We start from the raw sequence: 15,899 nt of genomic DNA, 5'->3' as shown, positions 1-15,899 counted from the left end.
CGCTGGAGGATTCTCCATCCCTGACTTCAAATTTTACTACAGAGCAATAAAAAAAACCCCACAAAAACAAGCAATAAACAAACAAACAAAAACATGACATACCTGCAATACCGGAAGGCAGAGGCAGGTGTATGTCAGTGAGTTTGAGGCCAGCTTGATCTACAAAGCAAATTCCAGGACAGCCAGAACTGTTTCACAGAAAAGCTCTATCTAAAACAAATTTTAAAAAAACAAAACAAAACAAAACCCCTTCCCCCAAAACACAAAACAACAATGACAACAAACCAAACAACACCACCAAAAACCTCAAAAAACAAAAATAAAAGCCAGCTTGGCATTGGCATTAAAAACAGACTCATTGAGCTGGGCAGTGGTAGCTCATGCCGTTCATACTAGCACTTGGGAGGCAGAGGCAGGAGAATCTCTAGGAGTTCAAGGCCAGCCTAGTCTACAATTCCAGAACAGGCTTCAAAGCTTCAGCTAGACCCTGTCTCGAAAAACAAAACAAAAAACATTTAATTGGAGTGACTTGCTTACAGTTTCAGGGGTTCAGTCCATTATCATCATGACGGGAAGCGTGGAGCGGGGCAGGTAGATGTGATGCTGGAGTTGAGAGTGCTACATCTTATAGGCAACAGGAAGTCGCTGTGTCAGGGACCAGCCTCTACAAAAGTACCTCTTGCCAGGGTAGAGCCATGGGGATTTAGGAATATAGTAAAGAATATGAAGATGCGAATGAAAATAATAAAACAAAGAAACATAGAATAGTATCGGGAGGGAGTTCCAGTGAGTACTAAAATTAGCCTGCGCTTGATTTCCAATTGCTTAAGGTACCCTGACCACAAAAATTAGGAGTAAGTCAAAAAACTGCATTAACATGATACAAGGAAATGAACAGACCAGTTGAAGGTCGCAGGCTACATCCATCGTTAAACATTCTGTTACTAGAACAAAACAAGTCATGCTCACACCACAGACCAAAACATTCTGTCGGCAAACCACTCCTGGGGTGAAATGCAATGTTACCTCCATAAAGGAACTGGACCCTTAGTTGGATCCTTAAACTTTTGTTTGCGGTAGAAACATATCTGCTTCTGTATTACTGAAATACAAGGTCTGGCTATTAGCACACCTGTTGACAATAACCTTGAGAAAGCAGAACTCTCTGATCTGAATCTAGGTGGACCGTTTGTTTGAGAAACACAATAACCTTGAAAGAATAGAGGTAAATCCCAACTCTCTGACCTTTGGTTAATGTGGAAATAGGCTCACATTTTTGGGCCTCTACATTGCTGGAGCTGAGAGTGCTACATCTTTTTTTTCCCCCCTCATTTTTGTTTTTTCAAGACAGGGTTTACAGTAGCTACGGAGCCTGTCCTAGAATTCATTCTGTAGACCAGGCTGGCCTTGAACTCACAGAGAGCCTCCTGCCTCTGCCTCTGCCTCCTGAGTGCTGGGATTAAAGGCGTGTGCCACTACTGCCCAGCTTTATGTTTTTTAACTTTATAGTAAAACTTTGCATATATATATTATGGTTTCTGGTTTTATGTTTTTATGGGATTTCTGTGTGTGCGAACATGTTTGTCTCTTTATCTATATGTGTTTCTTGAGCTTTTTCTTTGACTTTTTTCTTCTGTTTGTTTTGTCCTATTCTGGTTTGTTTGTTTTATTTTATAGTAATAATAATTAATAATTATCATTATTTTTAATAATTCATGGTGAAGTGCAGAGAATCTGGGAGGAGTTGGGGGGAGAAGAAACTACAACCAGAACATGTTGTAAGAAAAAAAAACTATTTTCAATGAAGAAAAATATTACTTGGGTAAACAGTGTATAGGTTAGCAAATGTTTGGTTTTGTTTTTTGTTTTTCCTGAGAGGTCAGACTGTCCTGTAGGTGGCAGACTAACACAGATGGGAGCCCAACCTCCTCAGATAAGCTCTCTGCCGCTCTACTTTTTACTCTTCCTGGGAAATCAGTTAACCTTCCTCTGGCTCTGGTTTCCTTCTTTTAATCCGTGAAATAAGGGCATCAACAGTGTCTGCTTCCTAGGTTTGTAAGAGGTAAATATTGCATGCAAAGGCAGTAGAGTGCTAAAAACTACAGGACTTTTGAGATTGTTTATTTGTTGGCAGTCTTGTACATGTGTATGATTTATTCCGATTAAATACACATACAACAATTACCGCCTGTTATTTCACTCCACTGACCCCTCTTTTCCTCCCAATAAATCCCCTCTTGCTTCCATGTCTCTTTCTGTGTGTGTGTGTGTGAATGCATATTTGTGTGTGTGTGTGTGTGTGTGTGAGAGTGTATATTGTGTCTGTGTGTGTGAGAGAGTGCATATTTGTGTGTCTGTGTGTGTGTCTGTGGTGAATATGTCTGTGTGTGTGTGTGTGTGTGTGTGTGAGAGAGAGAGAGAGAGAGAGAGAGAGAGAGAGAGAAGAGTATGTCAGTCGTCAGTCAGAGAATAAATTGTGGGAGTCAGTTCTATGTGGGAACCATATGGATCCTGAGAACTGAACTAAGAATTCTCCTTTCCACTGAGCCATCTCTCTTGCTCTGGAGTACCAAATGGTTTATAAAGGTTCTAGAATCTGGTTGAGAGAGAGAGATAAAAGGAACAAAGAATTTCACATTTCACTCCCCATTTAAGCTTGCCCTTTTACACAGAATATTCTTACCCAAAGTAATCCCATCACTAGAATTATGAAAAAGGGGTCAACAACGTTGGGTTGAAACAAGGTCATTTCATTCAGTCAGAAGTTGAGTGTTCACCATTGTGGGAGTTCCTGAGATCCAGTGCTGATTTTCCCTTGGTTATACAACTTTTCATTATCTTTATGTTGTTCTTGGCAAGCATATTTTGTTGGCTCATTTCCAAAGACAGCGAACTGATGCCTTGGATATAGGTTAAGCTAATAATTTCAAAATCTCAGGAAAGAATAAAAGGAAAGAATAGCTTATATTTGGTCAATCATTGAGTTTCTGTTAGACTACTTATAAGGTAAACATAGCCAGGTTCAGTGGAGTCTGGTACTATCTCCAGATAGTGATGGAATTAAATGGAATCAGAGGACATCCCTATGTAGAATCTGCTGAAGTGTTTGAAATATGTGGGTGTCTTAGTTAGGGTTACTATTATTGTTTTAAAACATGATGACTGAAACAACTTGGGGAGGAAAGTGTTTATCTGGCTTACACTTCTATATATTCATCATGGTAGGAAGTCAGGGCAGAAGGTCAAACAGGGGAAGAACCTGGAGACAGGAGCTGAAGCAGAGGCCATGGAGGGATGCTGCTTGCTGGCTTCCTCCTCATCGCTTGCTCAGCCTGGGACACCAGCCCAGAGGTGTTCCACCCACAACGGACTTGGGCTGACTCACATCAATCACTAAATATGAAAATGCCTCACAAGCTTTTCTACAGAATGATTGTATGAAGGTATTTTCTTAATTGAGGTTCCCTCCTCTAAAATGGCCTTAGCCTGTGTCAAGTTGACACAAAGCTATCCAGAACAGTGGGGAAGCCCCCACACAGCTAGTGTCAGAAATACTAAGTGACTGTGTGATGGTTTGAATGATAATGACTCCTGCAGGCTCATCTGTTTGAATGCTTGGTTCCCAGTTAGTGGAACTGTTGGGGAAGGATTAGGAGGTGTGGCTGTGTTGGAGAAGGTGTGGCTTTGTTGGAGGAGGTCTGTCACTGAGGGTGGGCTTGGAGGTTTCAAAAGCCCATAGCAGACCCCATCTCTCTCTCTCTCTCTCTCTCTCTCTCTCTCTCTCTCTCTCTCTCTCTCTCTCTCTCTCTGCCTACAACTTGTGGATCCAGGATCTTCAGAAAGAGCAACCAGTGCTTTAAACTACTGAACCATCTTTCCAGCCCCCAGCAAACAAGTATTAAAAGTAGCAGAGGAAGGGCTGAGTTACTGAGAGTCTTTACTGCTTTTTCAGAGGACCCGGGTTTGGTTCCCAGCACCCTCATATCCTCACAATAGCTCACAATTCCCTGTAACTCTTTTCTGGCCTCTGTGGGATCCTGCATACACAGTGTTCATAAAACTCATGACCACACACACACACACACACACACACACACACACTTTTTAAAAAAAGCAGCTGAGGACATACACAAACAGAAACAGAACAAAACGGAGTCAAAGTAGGCAGCGATAATCAGAGTGTTTTAGATCACTCGAGGTGCCCCATTTCTCTACCACTGCCACTAGATTCTTCAGGATTAACTAGATTCATCATGTTATCTTTACCTGTTTAGTAGAGTATAGAGGAGAGGCGAAGGAGGTGAGAGGAGAGGAGGAGGTGTTGGGGAAGAAGAGGGGGGACGTTGAAATCCCTGGTCCTTGGATTTTGCTCTATTGACCTACACTTGTTGCTCAGAAGGAAAGTAGTATTTTTTTTTAAAGATTGATTAGGAATTGATTTTGTGTGTATACATGCTACGTGCACATATGGAAATCAGAGGACAGCATCTGGCAGCCAGTACTCCTTTCCATCTGGTCTTGGAGGCCGGATCTCTCTTGCTATTTCCGCTGCTCTTCTGCTGTGGAGTTTAGCTTCTCATCTCTGCCTCCCACCTTGCAGTACTGTTGGGGCTGTAAATTCAGATGTGCACCGATGCCTCCATCTTTTCCATGCGGATTCTGGCTTTGAACTCTAGAACTTGGGTCATCAGGATTGCCCAGAAAGCATTTTTGCTTGTCGAGCCAAGTCTCAGCCCCTGGGTCAGGCATTTTGACTTTAACTTTTCCTGATCATTTTATCTGTAATGTTTGAGCAACTTTGTATTTTTTGGCAATGCAAGATGAACTCATTTTGTTTGGAAAGATCCTTCACTGGGTTCAGGGCGGGAAGGGACAGGATGGAACTAAAACCTTTGTATCATAGAGTGAATGAAGTAGAAAGCAAAGTGATTTTTTACTCACCTTCAGGTTGTCTGGCCAGCTATCCTGTTTGCTGTGCAGCAGACAAAAGATGCTGTCAAGTCTGGAAGTTCATTTATGCCAGTAGATTTCATTTTAATGACTTCCTCCCACTGTTCACAATCTTGGCTAGTGATGACTGTTGGGTATCCACATGGGAGAAATCAAAGAGTGAGTTGAGGGTCATAGAGCAACTGTCATTAAAAATTGTCCCTTATCTGCTCTTTGGCCTCCGGTGTGAGCATTTATATGAGGTTTGAGAGCATTCACTTAAGAATATTACCGCCACGGGGACAGGATGTTCAGTTTTTAGTCTTCATTGGCAGAGAATGGCTTGGGAACTTGAGCAGTTGGTCTCCTCAGGTTGGGGCTTAAGAAGATAGTGTTTTATAGGGAACTCCGTCAGTAGGCTGTGGCCAGTGCCATTTCGGAGCAGGAGTGTCTGTTTCTGTGCCATAGCTCTTACAGTTCCTTTTCTATTGCTGTGAAGAGACGCCGCAACCAAGGCAACTTGTCAATGAGAGCATTTAACTGAGGGCTTGCGAACAGTGTCTGAGGGTGAGCCTGTGACCATCACAGTGGGGAGCACGGCAGCAGGCAGACATGGCTCTGGAGCAATGCTGAGAGCATACAGAGAGACAGAGCAAGCTAAGTGGGAATGGTGTGGGCCTTTTAAACCTCAAAGTCCAGGGACGCACCTCCTCCAGAGAGGCCACACCTCTTAGTTCTTCCGGAGCAGTTCACCAACTGCAGAAACGAGCATTCAAGTATAGGAGCCAATGTGAGCCGTTCTCATTCAAACTACCATGCCATCACTTCCTAACTTTTGGTGAAGTTTGTTATAGCCACCAACCAGCCACCAGTCAGAGAAAGGTGATTACTTACATTAAGTGAGAAAACATACTGCAAATCTTTGTACTGGTGGTCACAGAGTATAATCAGTAGATAATTGTGTGAAAATACTGTGTTTTTTTCTTGTTTGTTTTGTTTTGAGACAGGGTCTCACTATGTAGCTCTGGCTGTCCAGGAACTAGGTAGAACTGGCTACCTAGAGATCCACCTGCCTCTGCTTCCTGAGTGCTGGGATTGTGGGATTAAAGACATGCACATGAGGGCTGGAGAGATGGCTCAGAGGTTAAGAGCATTGCCTGCTCTTTCAAAGGTCCTGAGTTCAATTCCCAGCAACCACATGGTGGCTCACAACCATCTGTAATGGGGTCTGGTGCCCTCTTCTGGCCTGCAGCATCCACACAGACAGAATATTGTATACATAATAAATAAATAAATAAAAATATAAAAAAAGACATGCACATGACTCTAATGTTTTTAGAGGATTAAAAAAATGTGTTACGTAGGTATATGTAGGCATGCGTATGTATGAATGTAGGGAGCCACAGAGGCCAGAGTATTGATCTCCCTGGAGCTGGAGTTACAGGATGTTTTTCATGTACGTCCTTTTGGAAGAGCAGCAAGCACTTCTAACTGTTAAGCCATCTCTCTAGCCCCTAACACTACGTTTGGAGAAGAAAACTACCCCAACATGGAGAAACAGAAGAGAGCTGGAGGTGACCAAGTAGCTGAGAAGATACTAGAGCAAATGACAAATGGCACTGAAGATACTTCAGCTGTCATCACTCTCTCCTCCTCAACTCCCCTGCCCAGATTCTGTAGAACAGGGGCAAGCATGTGGGTCTCAGGTACTTTTCTACTGGGAAGTTAGAAAAAGAAGGACCTAGAAGGCTAAACCTAAACCTGTGACAATGTGGAACCTACACAGTTATGTCTCAAATTTATTAAAGGGCTAGAATAGTGGAAAGATTTCTTTCCAGAATCCTCAATTAAAGGAAATGCTATGCTCCCATTTATAACTTAACAGCCCTGGCCATCCTGGAACTCCCTTTGTAGACTAGGTTGGCCTTGAACTCACAGAAATTCACCTGTCTCTGCCTCCTGAGTGCTGGGGTTAAAGACATGCGCCACCACTGCCGAGCTATTAACTCTTTGACACCAGTTCCTAGCCCATTTTGTACTGAATAGACTACGGAATTCTGTGTTCAGTTCAGGACAGACATCCCTTGATAGTAAGAGCCACTGAACTAGTCTGAGCTCTCCCACAGTACATTTGTGTTCTGTAATAAAATGTGAACTAAACAAAACACTATGCTGCCTATTTCTTTATGCTATGTTTACTTCAAAACAAAACAACCAAACCATGACATCATCTTCTTTGCTTTTAATCTTCCCAATAGTCTAAAACACTCAATGAGCTTTTGACACACTAGTCTTTTTTACGAGGAGGCCTCTCCCAAAAGCTCTTTCCTGTGAAAATTTTCTAAATATTGTAGTCCATGCTGATTTTTTTCTAACTGGGTTTATTTATTTTTTTAAAATTATTTATTTGTTATGTACACAGCTTGTTTGCCTGTACACCAGGAAAGGGCATCAGATCTCATTACAGATAGTTGTGAGCCACCATGTGGTTGCTGGGAATTGAACTCAGGACCTCTGGAAAAGCAGTCAGTGCTATTAACCTCTGAGCCATCTCTCCAGCCCTCTAACTGGGTTTATGTTGACATTGGTAACTAGTCCGTCAATTCATTACTGGTTGAGTGCGGGCAACAAGCCAGGACTTGTTCTGGACTTGTATACAAACTCAGTATCTCTGGGCTTTCCATACTCACCTCCAAGACAACCTGGGGACCACACATGCTCCATTTGTTTTCTCATAGCATTCAGCCCCCAGATGGATGTGATGTAATCTCCCCTCCCTCCTATAGCCATCCGCATAAAGGAATGAACCTATAAACCATGGACCATCTTATATCCTATGTGATCACTGTATTTAGAACTGACTTAAATTGTAAATTTATCTAGATTAATTTAAGCAAATTACTCGTCACCTTATGACCAAAAAAACCGTATCGGCTGGGTAATGGCCCTCATAGCAAACATGTACGTACTCTTGTTCTTTTATTAAAGACATGCGCCACCATAGCTGGCAAATGTACTCTTTATCACACCTGCATTCATTAAATGCTGCAATGACACTTTGCTTAAAATTTTTTTATTGATACTTCCTTTTCATTGCTCGAAAAAGATATTACAGATTATTCAGCAAAACATCGAAAACAAAACCTCACCTCTACAGGAATAGCCAGTGTGTAGACTTTGTTACGTAGGCACATTCTTTTAAAAGTTAACTGGTTTTACATAAAATTAGCCACAATAGTGCAAGAAGTTACACTGAGTAAGGATAAGTAACACATTAAGCGAAATACAAGCCTCAGATCAGTGAAGCCATTCACTGGATCTTGGGTCCAACCACCCTGACACACTGAAATTCACACAGACATCACAAGGGGGAAGGTGAGAAGGGATATTCCTGCCTTGCCTTTTCTCAAACACTGATCCCCTTTAGCCTTCTGAACATGGCAAAGGGTTCTCCAGTTTCTGTTGGCAAGAGAACGTAAAAGATAAACTGACGCTGGCAGAAGGGGAAAGAGGCTCACGTCGTCCTTCTCACACGCCATTCTTGAAAACCCTTAGATCCAATAAGGAGTTAAGTGTACATCTGCGTTCATAGAACTTGCTGCTGGGAGTTGCGCTGGGATGGTCCACTGGAAAGCACGTGGAGTGGGCAATGGTGGCCCTTAAGGCGTCAGTCACAGTGTGGCTAGTGTCCACAGTGAGAACTGGGGTTCGGTCTGAGGCAGAACATGGGAACGAAGGAGAGGGACTCCACCTGACCAGTTAGCACTGACTCATTGTCCCTGACTAAGTCTAACCAGAGGAGAAACTAAAGTCATGCTCAAATATACCCCACAGAAAGTTATTTTATAATGATCCGCACTTTTAAAACATTAAATACGTTTTAATGTGTGGTTTTCTCTCTTTGTTGACTTTGTTATAAGTACAGATGGCTCCAGATTAGTTTCTGTTCTCCCTTCCCTTCTATGGCCATCCACATAAAAGGATTTACCTATAAATCCTAGACCATCTTACACCCTAACATCGTCAGTACTTGGAGGGTTAGATCTACTTAAGTTTCGCCTGGTATTCACATCCCAATATCCACTGGGGAAACTGCCCTTTTGACCTTTGTATTGAGCTGGTATTTTGAAGTCAACTGCAACACAGAGAATTGGGGGCTTTTCTGCAGTTCTGTCAGCTAAGCGTAAGGAAGGAAAGGGGTCTGAGCAGAAAAAGATAAAACTAGCTGGCCTCTCCAGCTTACATGTTTTAAACTTCTTGGTTCGTAAGCATGGATAAAGAACCTCGCAGACAAGGGATATCAACAAAACGTGGCAAGAAAGGACATTTTGTGAAACAACCCATAAAACCACAGCTGGAAAAAAAAATAACCCAAGAAGCGAAAGTCCAGCCCTCTCTCTTTTGTCTCTGGAAACTGACATCAAGTTGGGGAAATAACAGGTGAGTTAGCAATAGTGATCGTCCCCATGCTTATGCACAGCCAGAGAGCCCAACTTTCCCTTCCTAAAGCCATCCCTGCATGGCTACCAACAACGATTTTCAGCATCCTATTGTACAGCCTCTCCTCCCTTCGAGTCTCTTAGCCAGGGCACTTGTCCCTTAGCAAGAGCACTTGATGCAAGCTGAGCTGGGCTGAAGAGTTCTGCTGTCTAGTCCTGCTAGGCGCCCCTCTTTCCCATAGCTTCTTACTTTAAGAGACAGCCTCCAGCTCAGGTTACGTTGAATCTTGGTGGCCAATGCTGTAAATGCTTCAACTCTTTTCATTATTGTTTTCTTTAGTCTGTTCTTTAGTAGCTTTTCATTACATCTAGCTTTTATTTGCATTGTCCCAGGTTCTGCAGAACATAGTACTATAGAAACTTTCTTACCTTCGTGGGCTTGGAATTGCAACACACACACACACACATACTTTAAGAACTGAAAGGGTGAAATATATGTACACACATGTATACACACACACACACATAGTCCCCCTTTCAATTCTTAAAGTATAAAACTGAACTTTCATTGGCAAATTGTCTAAGGCACACTAGAAGAAAAATAAAACTTCCATGTTCTTGCTTGGGTGACCATGGGACTATTACTAATACATGCATTTGTTCCTCCTCTTAAGACTGCTTTCTGTATTTCCTTCAGTTATAAATGATAATATCTGAAACCAATCTCATTTACAAAGAGCATAAATAAAACATGGTCATGTATAGGGAACTGGTAAATCGACACTGGTCATGTTTAGAAAACATCAATTAGAATCATAGTGAGAATACACTGACTAACTCTATAGAAAATGCTATCACAGTTTGGTAGAAGTATTAATGCAAGATTCATTTACTAGATGGTATATTTTTAATTTTGTTAGCTCTGTTCATGAATCCTCTATTAAAGTCTAATCTAATCATAGTCTCAACTTCAGACAAGCTAGGATTGATTAATTTAAATCAACCGTTCTTAGAAGAATTAAATTTGTGGTGGTGGCACATATCTTTAATCCCAGCACTCAGGAGGCAGAGGCAGGTGGCACTCTGAGTTCAAGGCCGGCCCGATCTACATAGGGAACTTCAGGACAGCCAGAGCTACACAGGGAAACCCTGTCTTGAAACACTTTAAAAATATATACCAGTTTTTACCAGAAGAAATTATACAAGTGGATTGGATGGTATCACTTCCTACTCATAACAGTTAATTCCTTGAACTTTTAAGAAAAATAGAAAAAGGTCAGCTCAATCTCTCTCTCTCTCTTTCTCAACCCCTAAACTGATTATAAAACAGAAATTTTGAAATCATGATTTCACCTGGTGAGCCTCAGCCTTCCCATCTCAGATCTCCACCCCATGTGGGGACGTGGTGTGCACAGTAGCACTGGCCAGTGGTTACAGTTGGGAAGATGACGACCTGGTAGAGCAGGGCCGGCTGTGGGCTCCATCAGACGCGTGCATCTTCCACTGGTTACTCTTGCGGGCAAGGCCGAGGCTCACAGGTCTGTTTGAACGGCAGCAATAAAACTGGATCAATAGCCTAACTGTGGACAACGCCTGCGCTCCTCCATATCTGAGCGCAGAAATGGGTCTCAATATGAATAAGGTCCACTGTGGGTCAGATTCAGCCACACAGTAAGTGCCTCTGTCCTGACGCTTGGTTCCCACTGGTGGCAGGAATAAAAGCCAAATAAATGTGTTTAAGTCCTCCGGAAAATAAATGCTGCTTGTTAGCTGTAACGTGAGTACTGGGCGCTAACTAAACAAAGGATAAGCGGTCTCAGAGCCAAAGCGCCGATACTTTCCACTCATTTAATGAGTGTATTTGACTTAGCAGTAAGGAGGTAAGGTGGCTGGGCTCACACTCTGTGACAGGCCTTTAAATCACAAGGATAGTGGTTCAGTAATAACCACAATAATCTGTCTTCATGTATCACATTTCTCAGGAGTAGACCTTCTAGGGACCTACATTCCTGATCCCAACCAGGTTTCTACACAGAAATTAGTCTGATTTCAAATAAGGACTCTTTTAAATGAAGGAATACTCTTGAGGACAAGCCTGGACAGCAAATGTGGGAAGGTAGTGAAGTGGGGAAGCAAACAGGAAACAAAACAAAACAACAACGAAAGAAAAAGTCTTCTAGGATCAAAGGGTTGGCTTTTGAAAAGAAATAACTAACCAGCACTATGTCTACAAGAGAGGTGTCCTGGTCTGTCCTCCAACCCCCCCCCCATTCTTTTTGTTGCTTATTTATTTGGTACTGGGGGTTGAACCCGGGGTCTTGTGCATGCTAGGCAAGTTCTCTACCACTGAGCTACACGGCCAGCCCTCTTGTTTGATATAGTAGAATGAGTATCTTTTTTGTCCTATTTGACTGTAAAGTTGAAAAATAAGCTCTTGACTCAAAAATAAAGTTTTTGAAACCATGTGACACCAAGCGTGTTCTAACTGCATTGGTAAAATCCATCCTCTTTTTATATTTTTTTCATTATTGAGAACACTGACTAGGATTTTTTTTTTTTTTTGGTAACCACAGGAAAAATAAAAACTGAGGGCCCATGTGGCAAGCACACATTCTGCATATCAAAAGGGTAATCTGCCCAACTGAGGTTTTTTATATAGGTTATTCAAAAGTCCTCAAATACATTTTATCATACCCCTTAGCTCCCTACATTGTTATCCATAAGGACCCTAAGCACAGGGGAGGCAAAACAAATTTGGTGACCCAGGTAGTAGATTTTTAAAGATAATTTGCTTACTAGATACAAATAGCACAGAGGGGAGTAGTTTTTTTTTTCAACCAATGTTTGATTAATGGTAAAACAACAAAATTCCAACCAGTCCAGGAGAAGCACCAAAGCAAGAAGAATTAACCGAGGGGGTGGGAGAGAGGAGAGCACGGGTGCCGAGCACACTATGCTTCCTCCGAGGCATGGCCCCTAACAGCGCCGGGCTAGGGATGACCTTCTTGCCTACGCTTCAAGCCCTTGGACATCTGAGAACTCTTGAAGGTCTTTAGCTCAACAGCAGAAACGAGATGGGATTCTTTCACCAAGTTCTTTTTGAGGATCCCACTGTCCTCCAACAGGACAAAAACAGAGAAAGGCTGTCACGAGCTAGAGCGTCTCATTCCTATCGAGACTATTTGGAAAAGAGCATTCCTGTCATCTTGCCCCAAACCAACGTGACCGTCCCTTTCACAGCACCTGGGATAGGCGTGGCTCAGTTAACCCATGGACATTTGCTACAGCCGGAAATCTTACTTGACCTTTTTTCTTCTTTAGAACACTCCTTACTAGAAGATGCTTATCTTGAGCAAACATCTGTCATCTGTAAAGTTCTCTTCGGTTTCTATTCTGTTTGCCTTTGAAGTTATGCAAAGCAAATCTAACTCCTCTTCCTTTTTATAGTTTAGTTGAAACTTGGTGGCAGCCATTACATCATTTCCAAACTGTCCTCCGTTCGCAGCTACACCCTCTGTTCTGGAGGACACTCCCACCCCTCCCCGTTCCTTATAGAGTCACGATCTTCGCAACTTTGCTTACCTGCCTGTGGACACGTTCAACTTATTAATGCTTCCCTTAAAATATAGTAGCTATAATGGGGTGCAACCCCTCCATTCAGGCATGTGTGGGCCAATGCACCAAGCAGAGTTGTTTAAACACCTACCACCACAGGTGGAATGCATTAGCTTTGTGAATAGTCATGATATATACCTGGTTCAAAACCAACCTCCCATTTCCTTAAGAAAACATTTCTATATGAACTGCTATAAAACCCAGCCTCCTGGGTTCTACGCACACCCGCACTTCCCAACTGAAAGGGTGGCATTTTAAAAACTCAAAACACAGGTCTATGCCTCTGCAGCTTGTCCTTCACATTTCAATCTAATGCTTAGATAGTTAAAAACATAGTTCAAGCTGGGGAAGGTGCTGGCGCATGCCTTTAATCCCTGCATTCTGGAGACAGGCAGATGAATCTCTGCGTTCAAAGCCAATCTGGTCTACAGAGAAAATTCTAGGACAGCCAAGGCTACACAGAGAAACCCTGTCTTGAAAACAAAACAACTCAGTTTAAAACACTGCAATGATTTCTAATGTCTAAGGCCAGTACATAGATCAATCTCACTAAATATGAGCTCAATAGATAAATCTTGAATCAGTCAGTCCCAAACTGCAGGTATATTTCCTTATATTTCCCAAGTCTGATAAAATATGCATTCTGTCCCCTCACTTTATCCTTCAAGAGAGAAAACACCAAGGTACAAATAAGCAGGGAGTGGGGAGCAGTGGGTGGACTGGGAACATGGGACAGAAAGGGAAGTTCTGGTTCTCAGAATCAGGTTTTCATGTTCCTGACACCGGGAACCCGGCTTTCTCCAGCCCCACCCCGGAGGCTTCTGCCTGTTTGTACTTTCACAACACTGACCACCAACACCAAGCTTGTTATTTGAGGCAGAGCTCATTCCAATTGAGCTTTTACTCCTTAAGTTTTCTCTAAATTTTGAGTTAAAGGGACATGTAACAGTCCTTGCCTATGAGGTATAAAAAGAACTCCCAAGTGCCTTTCTCACAGGCCTCTCCCATAGCCATGCCTGTATTTCAGGAATTAGAAGTGATCGGTGAGAATCTGGCAATCCATCATGACTGAAGCTGTCTTCTGAACTGAATATAATTCCATGTAATGTCCCCTTTCCTTCGAGTTCTTTTCAACAGATCATGAATCCAATCCAGTTCATTGGTAGAATTAAGCTCCAACTCCTGGATTTGAAAAAAAGAAATCTGATTGGCCTCTCCCGCTGGGTATCATGACTTAGGATAGCAAATGGGAAAGTAAGAGTTGAAGAAAAATATTTTGACCTTGAACAATCCAGAATAGAAAGGAAACATCTGGAAAACCTCTGTGGAGTAAAATCAGCATTTAAAGAAAGGAGAGTTCTAGAAAAGGCCTAGTAGACCCAAAGGGAAATGGTTTTGAAAGTCTTCTCACTCTTTTATAGAGGGATCCCTGTAGATAGAGTCTTGATTTAACTTTCCAGACTGCTTTTTCCAGAAACCTACAAGGGACAGATGGAGACCGGGAGCAAACTGTGCCAAGATTGACGTTGGATGTTCTCTTCAGGTCGCTAATCGTCACCATAAACCACACCCCAGTGTCATGATATAAGCAGAAAGGAGACAAGGAGGCTCAATATACAATACACTCCAAAAGCTGGGTGCACCCATGCTTCAGGCATGCTCAGCGTCAAGGAGTCTACTGAAAGTGACCCCCTCAAGATTTCCTGTTGCACACGGGTGACTGCACACAGGGAACTGTGGTAGACTGCTCCCACCGGGAAGCAGCCACAGCAGGTGTTGACTTAAACTTGACGTATTCAGGAAGACACCCGATCGTGAGTCAGCGTTCCTCAGGTCCTTACACAGTAGGCCACTGTCATTGTACCCCACACTCCTTTGGGTTGTCCAACTCCTCTCCCTCAAAGTCTGGCTTCAAACTCTTTTTTTGTTCAATTTCCACCTGAAAAAAAAGAAAAAAGATCAAACCGGATTCTCTGAATGAGGCTGGAGGGGGCTGTCTGAGAAGTCATTGATAATGGCACTGGGACTTGTTTACTCTGTATGTTCTGGATTTTTGGGATCCTAGTCTGTTTGGATGCTCACCTTCCTAGATCTGGAGGGAGGGGGGAGGAGTTTGAACTTCCCACAGGGCAGGAAACACTGACTGCTCTTAGGACTGGAGAGGGAGAAGGAGAGGGAGTTGGGGGAGTGGGAGGGTATTGGGAGGAGGCACGGAAGTGGAAACTTTTATAAATTAATAATAAAAAAACCTCACCAAATAAAAAAAATTGGAATTAAAAAAAAAGCGAAAACATCAGGAACGAGAGGGAGGGAGAGGGAAAGCATGAAAACCAAGGAACCCAAAGAACCTCAGAAGGTTATTTTGTGGCTGTTCTAGGCTGCTGCCCTAATGGAATCACTAGTCCTGCATATACCACGATGCCCTTTAAGGTGTGGAATCCCCTCTTCGTGGCCCTTCTGGGAAATTCTTATTCTTTGTCTTGTAAGATTGCTCCTCATCTAGTGGGGTGACCGACTTCCGTCTGAATAGTTCTGGTGTCCCTGGCTCCACTATTCAGAGGCCCCACGGGACAGGAGCAAGATCTAGCTCGTTTTATCCAAGGTGTAGAAATCCAGTAGGCAACTGCTGAGTTTACAGCCTCTCCTGCTACTTCATTTAAGACGCTAAGCTAATAAGTATTGGAGCATTTTTGAGTCTAGCCTATCTTCTGCTAAATACGGCCAATACTGCTAAATACTGTGCCCTTTGAAAGTAACACAGCTTGCGCTAGAGAGACAGCTCAGTGGTTAACAATACTGGCTGCTCTTCTGGAGGGCCTGGGTTCACTTCTCAGCACCTACATGGTCTCCACTGTCTGTGACTTCAGTCCCAGGTTCTCGTCAGGCGCTACAAGCATGGGGTGCACAGACATGCAT

The 15,899-nt window shown here is 42.8% G+C and overlaps 1 protein-coding gene across 4 annotated transcripts in view; it reads right to left on the bottom strand.

Annotated features, from left to right (window-relative positions):
* Positions 1-7,986: 7,986 nt before the first annotated feature.
* Positions 7,987-15,899, bottom strand: part of Ston2 (stonin 2) — a 154,903-nt gene continuing 146,990 nt past the window's right edge. For all 4 annotated transcript variants that reach the window (XM_048449362.3, XM_048449364.3, XM_085697799.2 and 1 more), the window contains one exon: positions 7,987-14,922. In XM_048449362.3, coding sequence (XP_048305319.3) covers positions 14,839-14,922 — 84 coding nt within the window. In that variant the 3' untranslated portion in view covers positions 7,987-14,838. The remainder of the gene's footprint in view (positions 14,923-15,899) is intronic.

The sequence above is a fragment of the Myodes glareolus genome, chromosome 11, assembly GCF_982192425.1.
Source record: "Myodes glareolus chromosome 11, mMyoGla1.1, whole genome shotgun sequence".
NCBI lineage: Eukaryota > Metazoa > Chordata > Mammalia > Rodentia > Cricetidae > Myodes > Myodes glareolus.
This window is presented reverse-complemented; position numbering and strand designations above follow the sequence as displayed.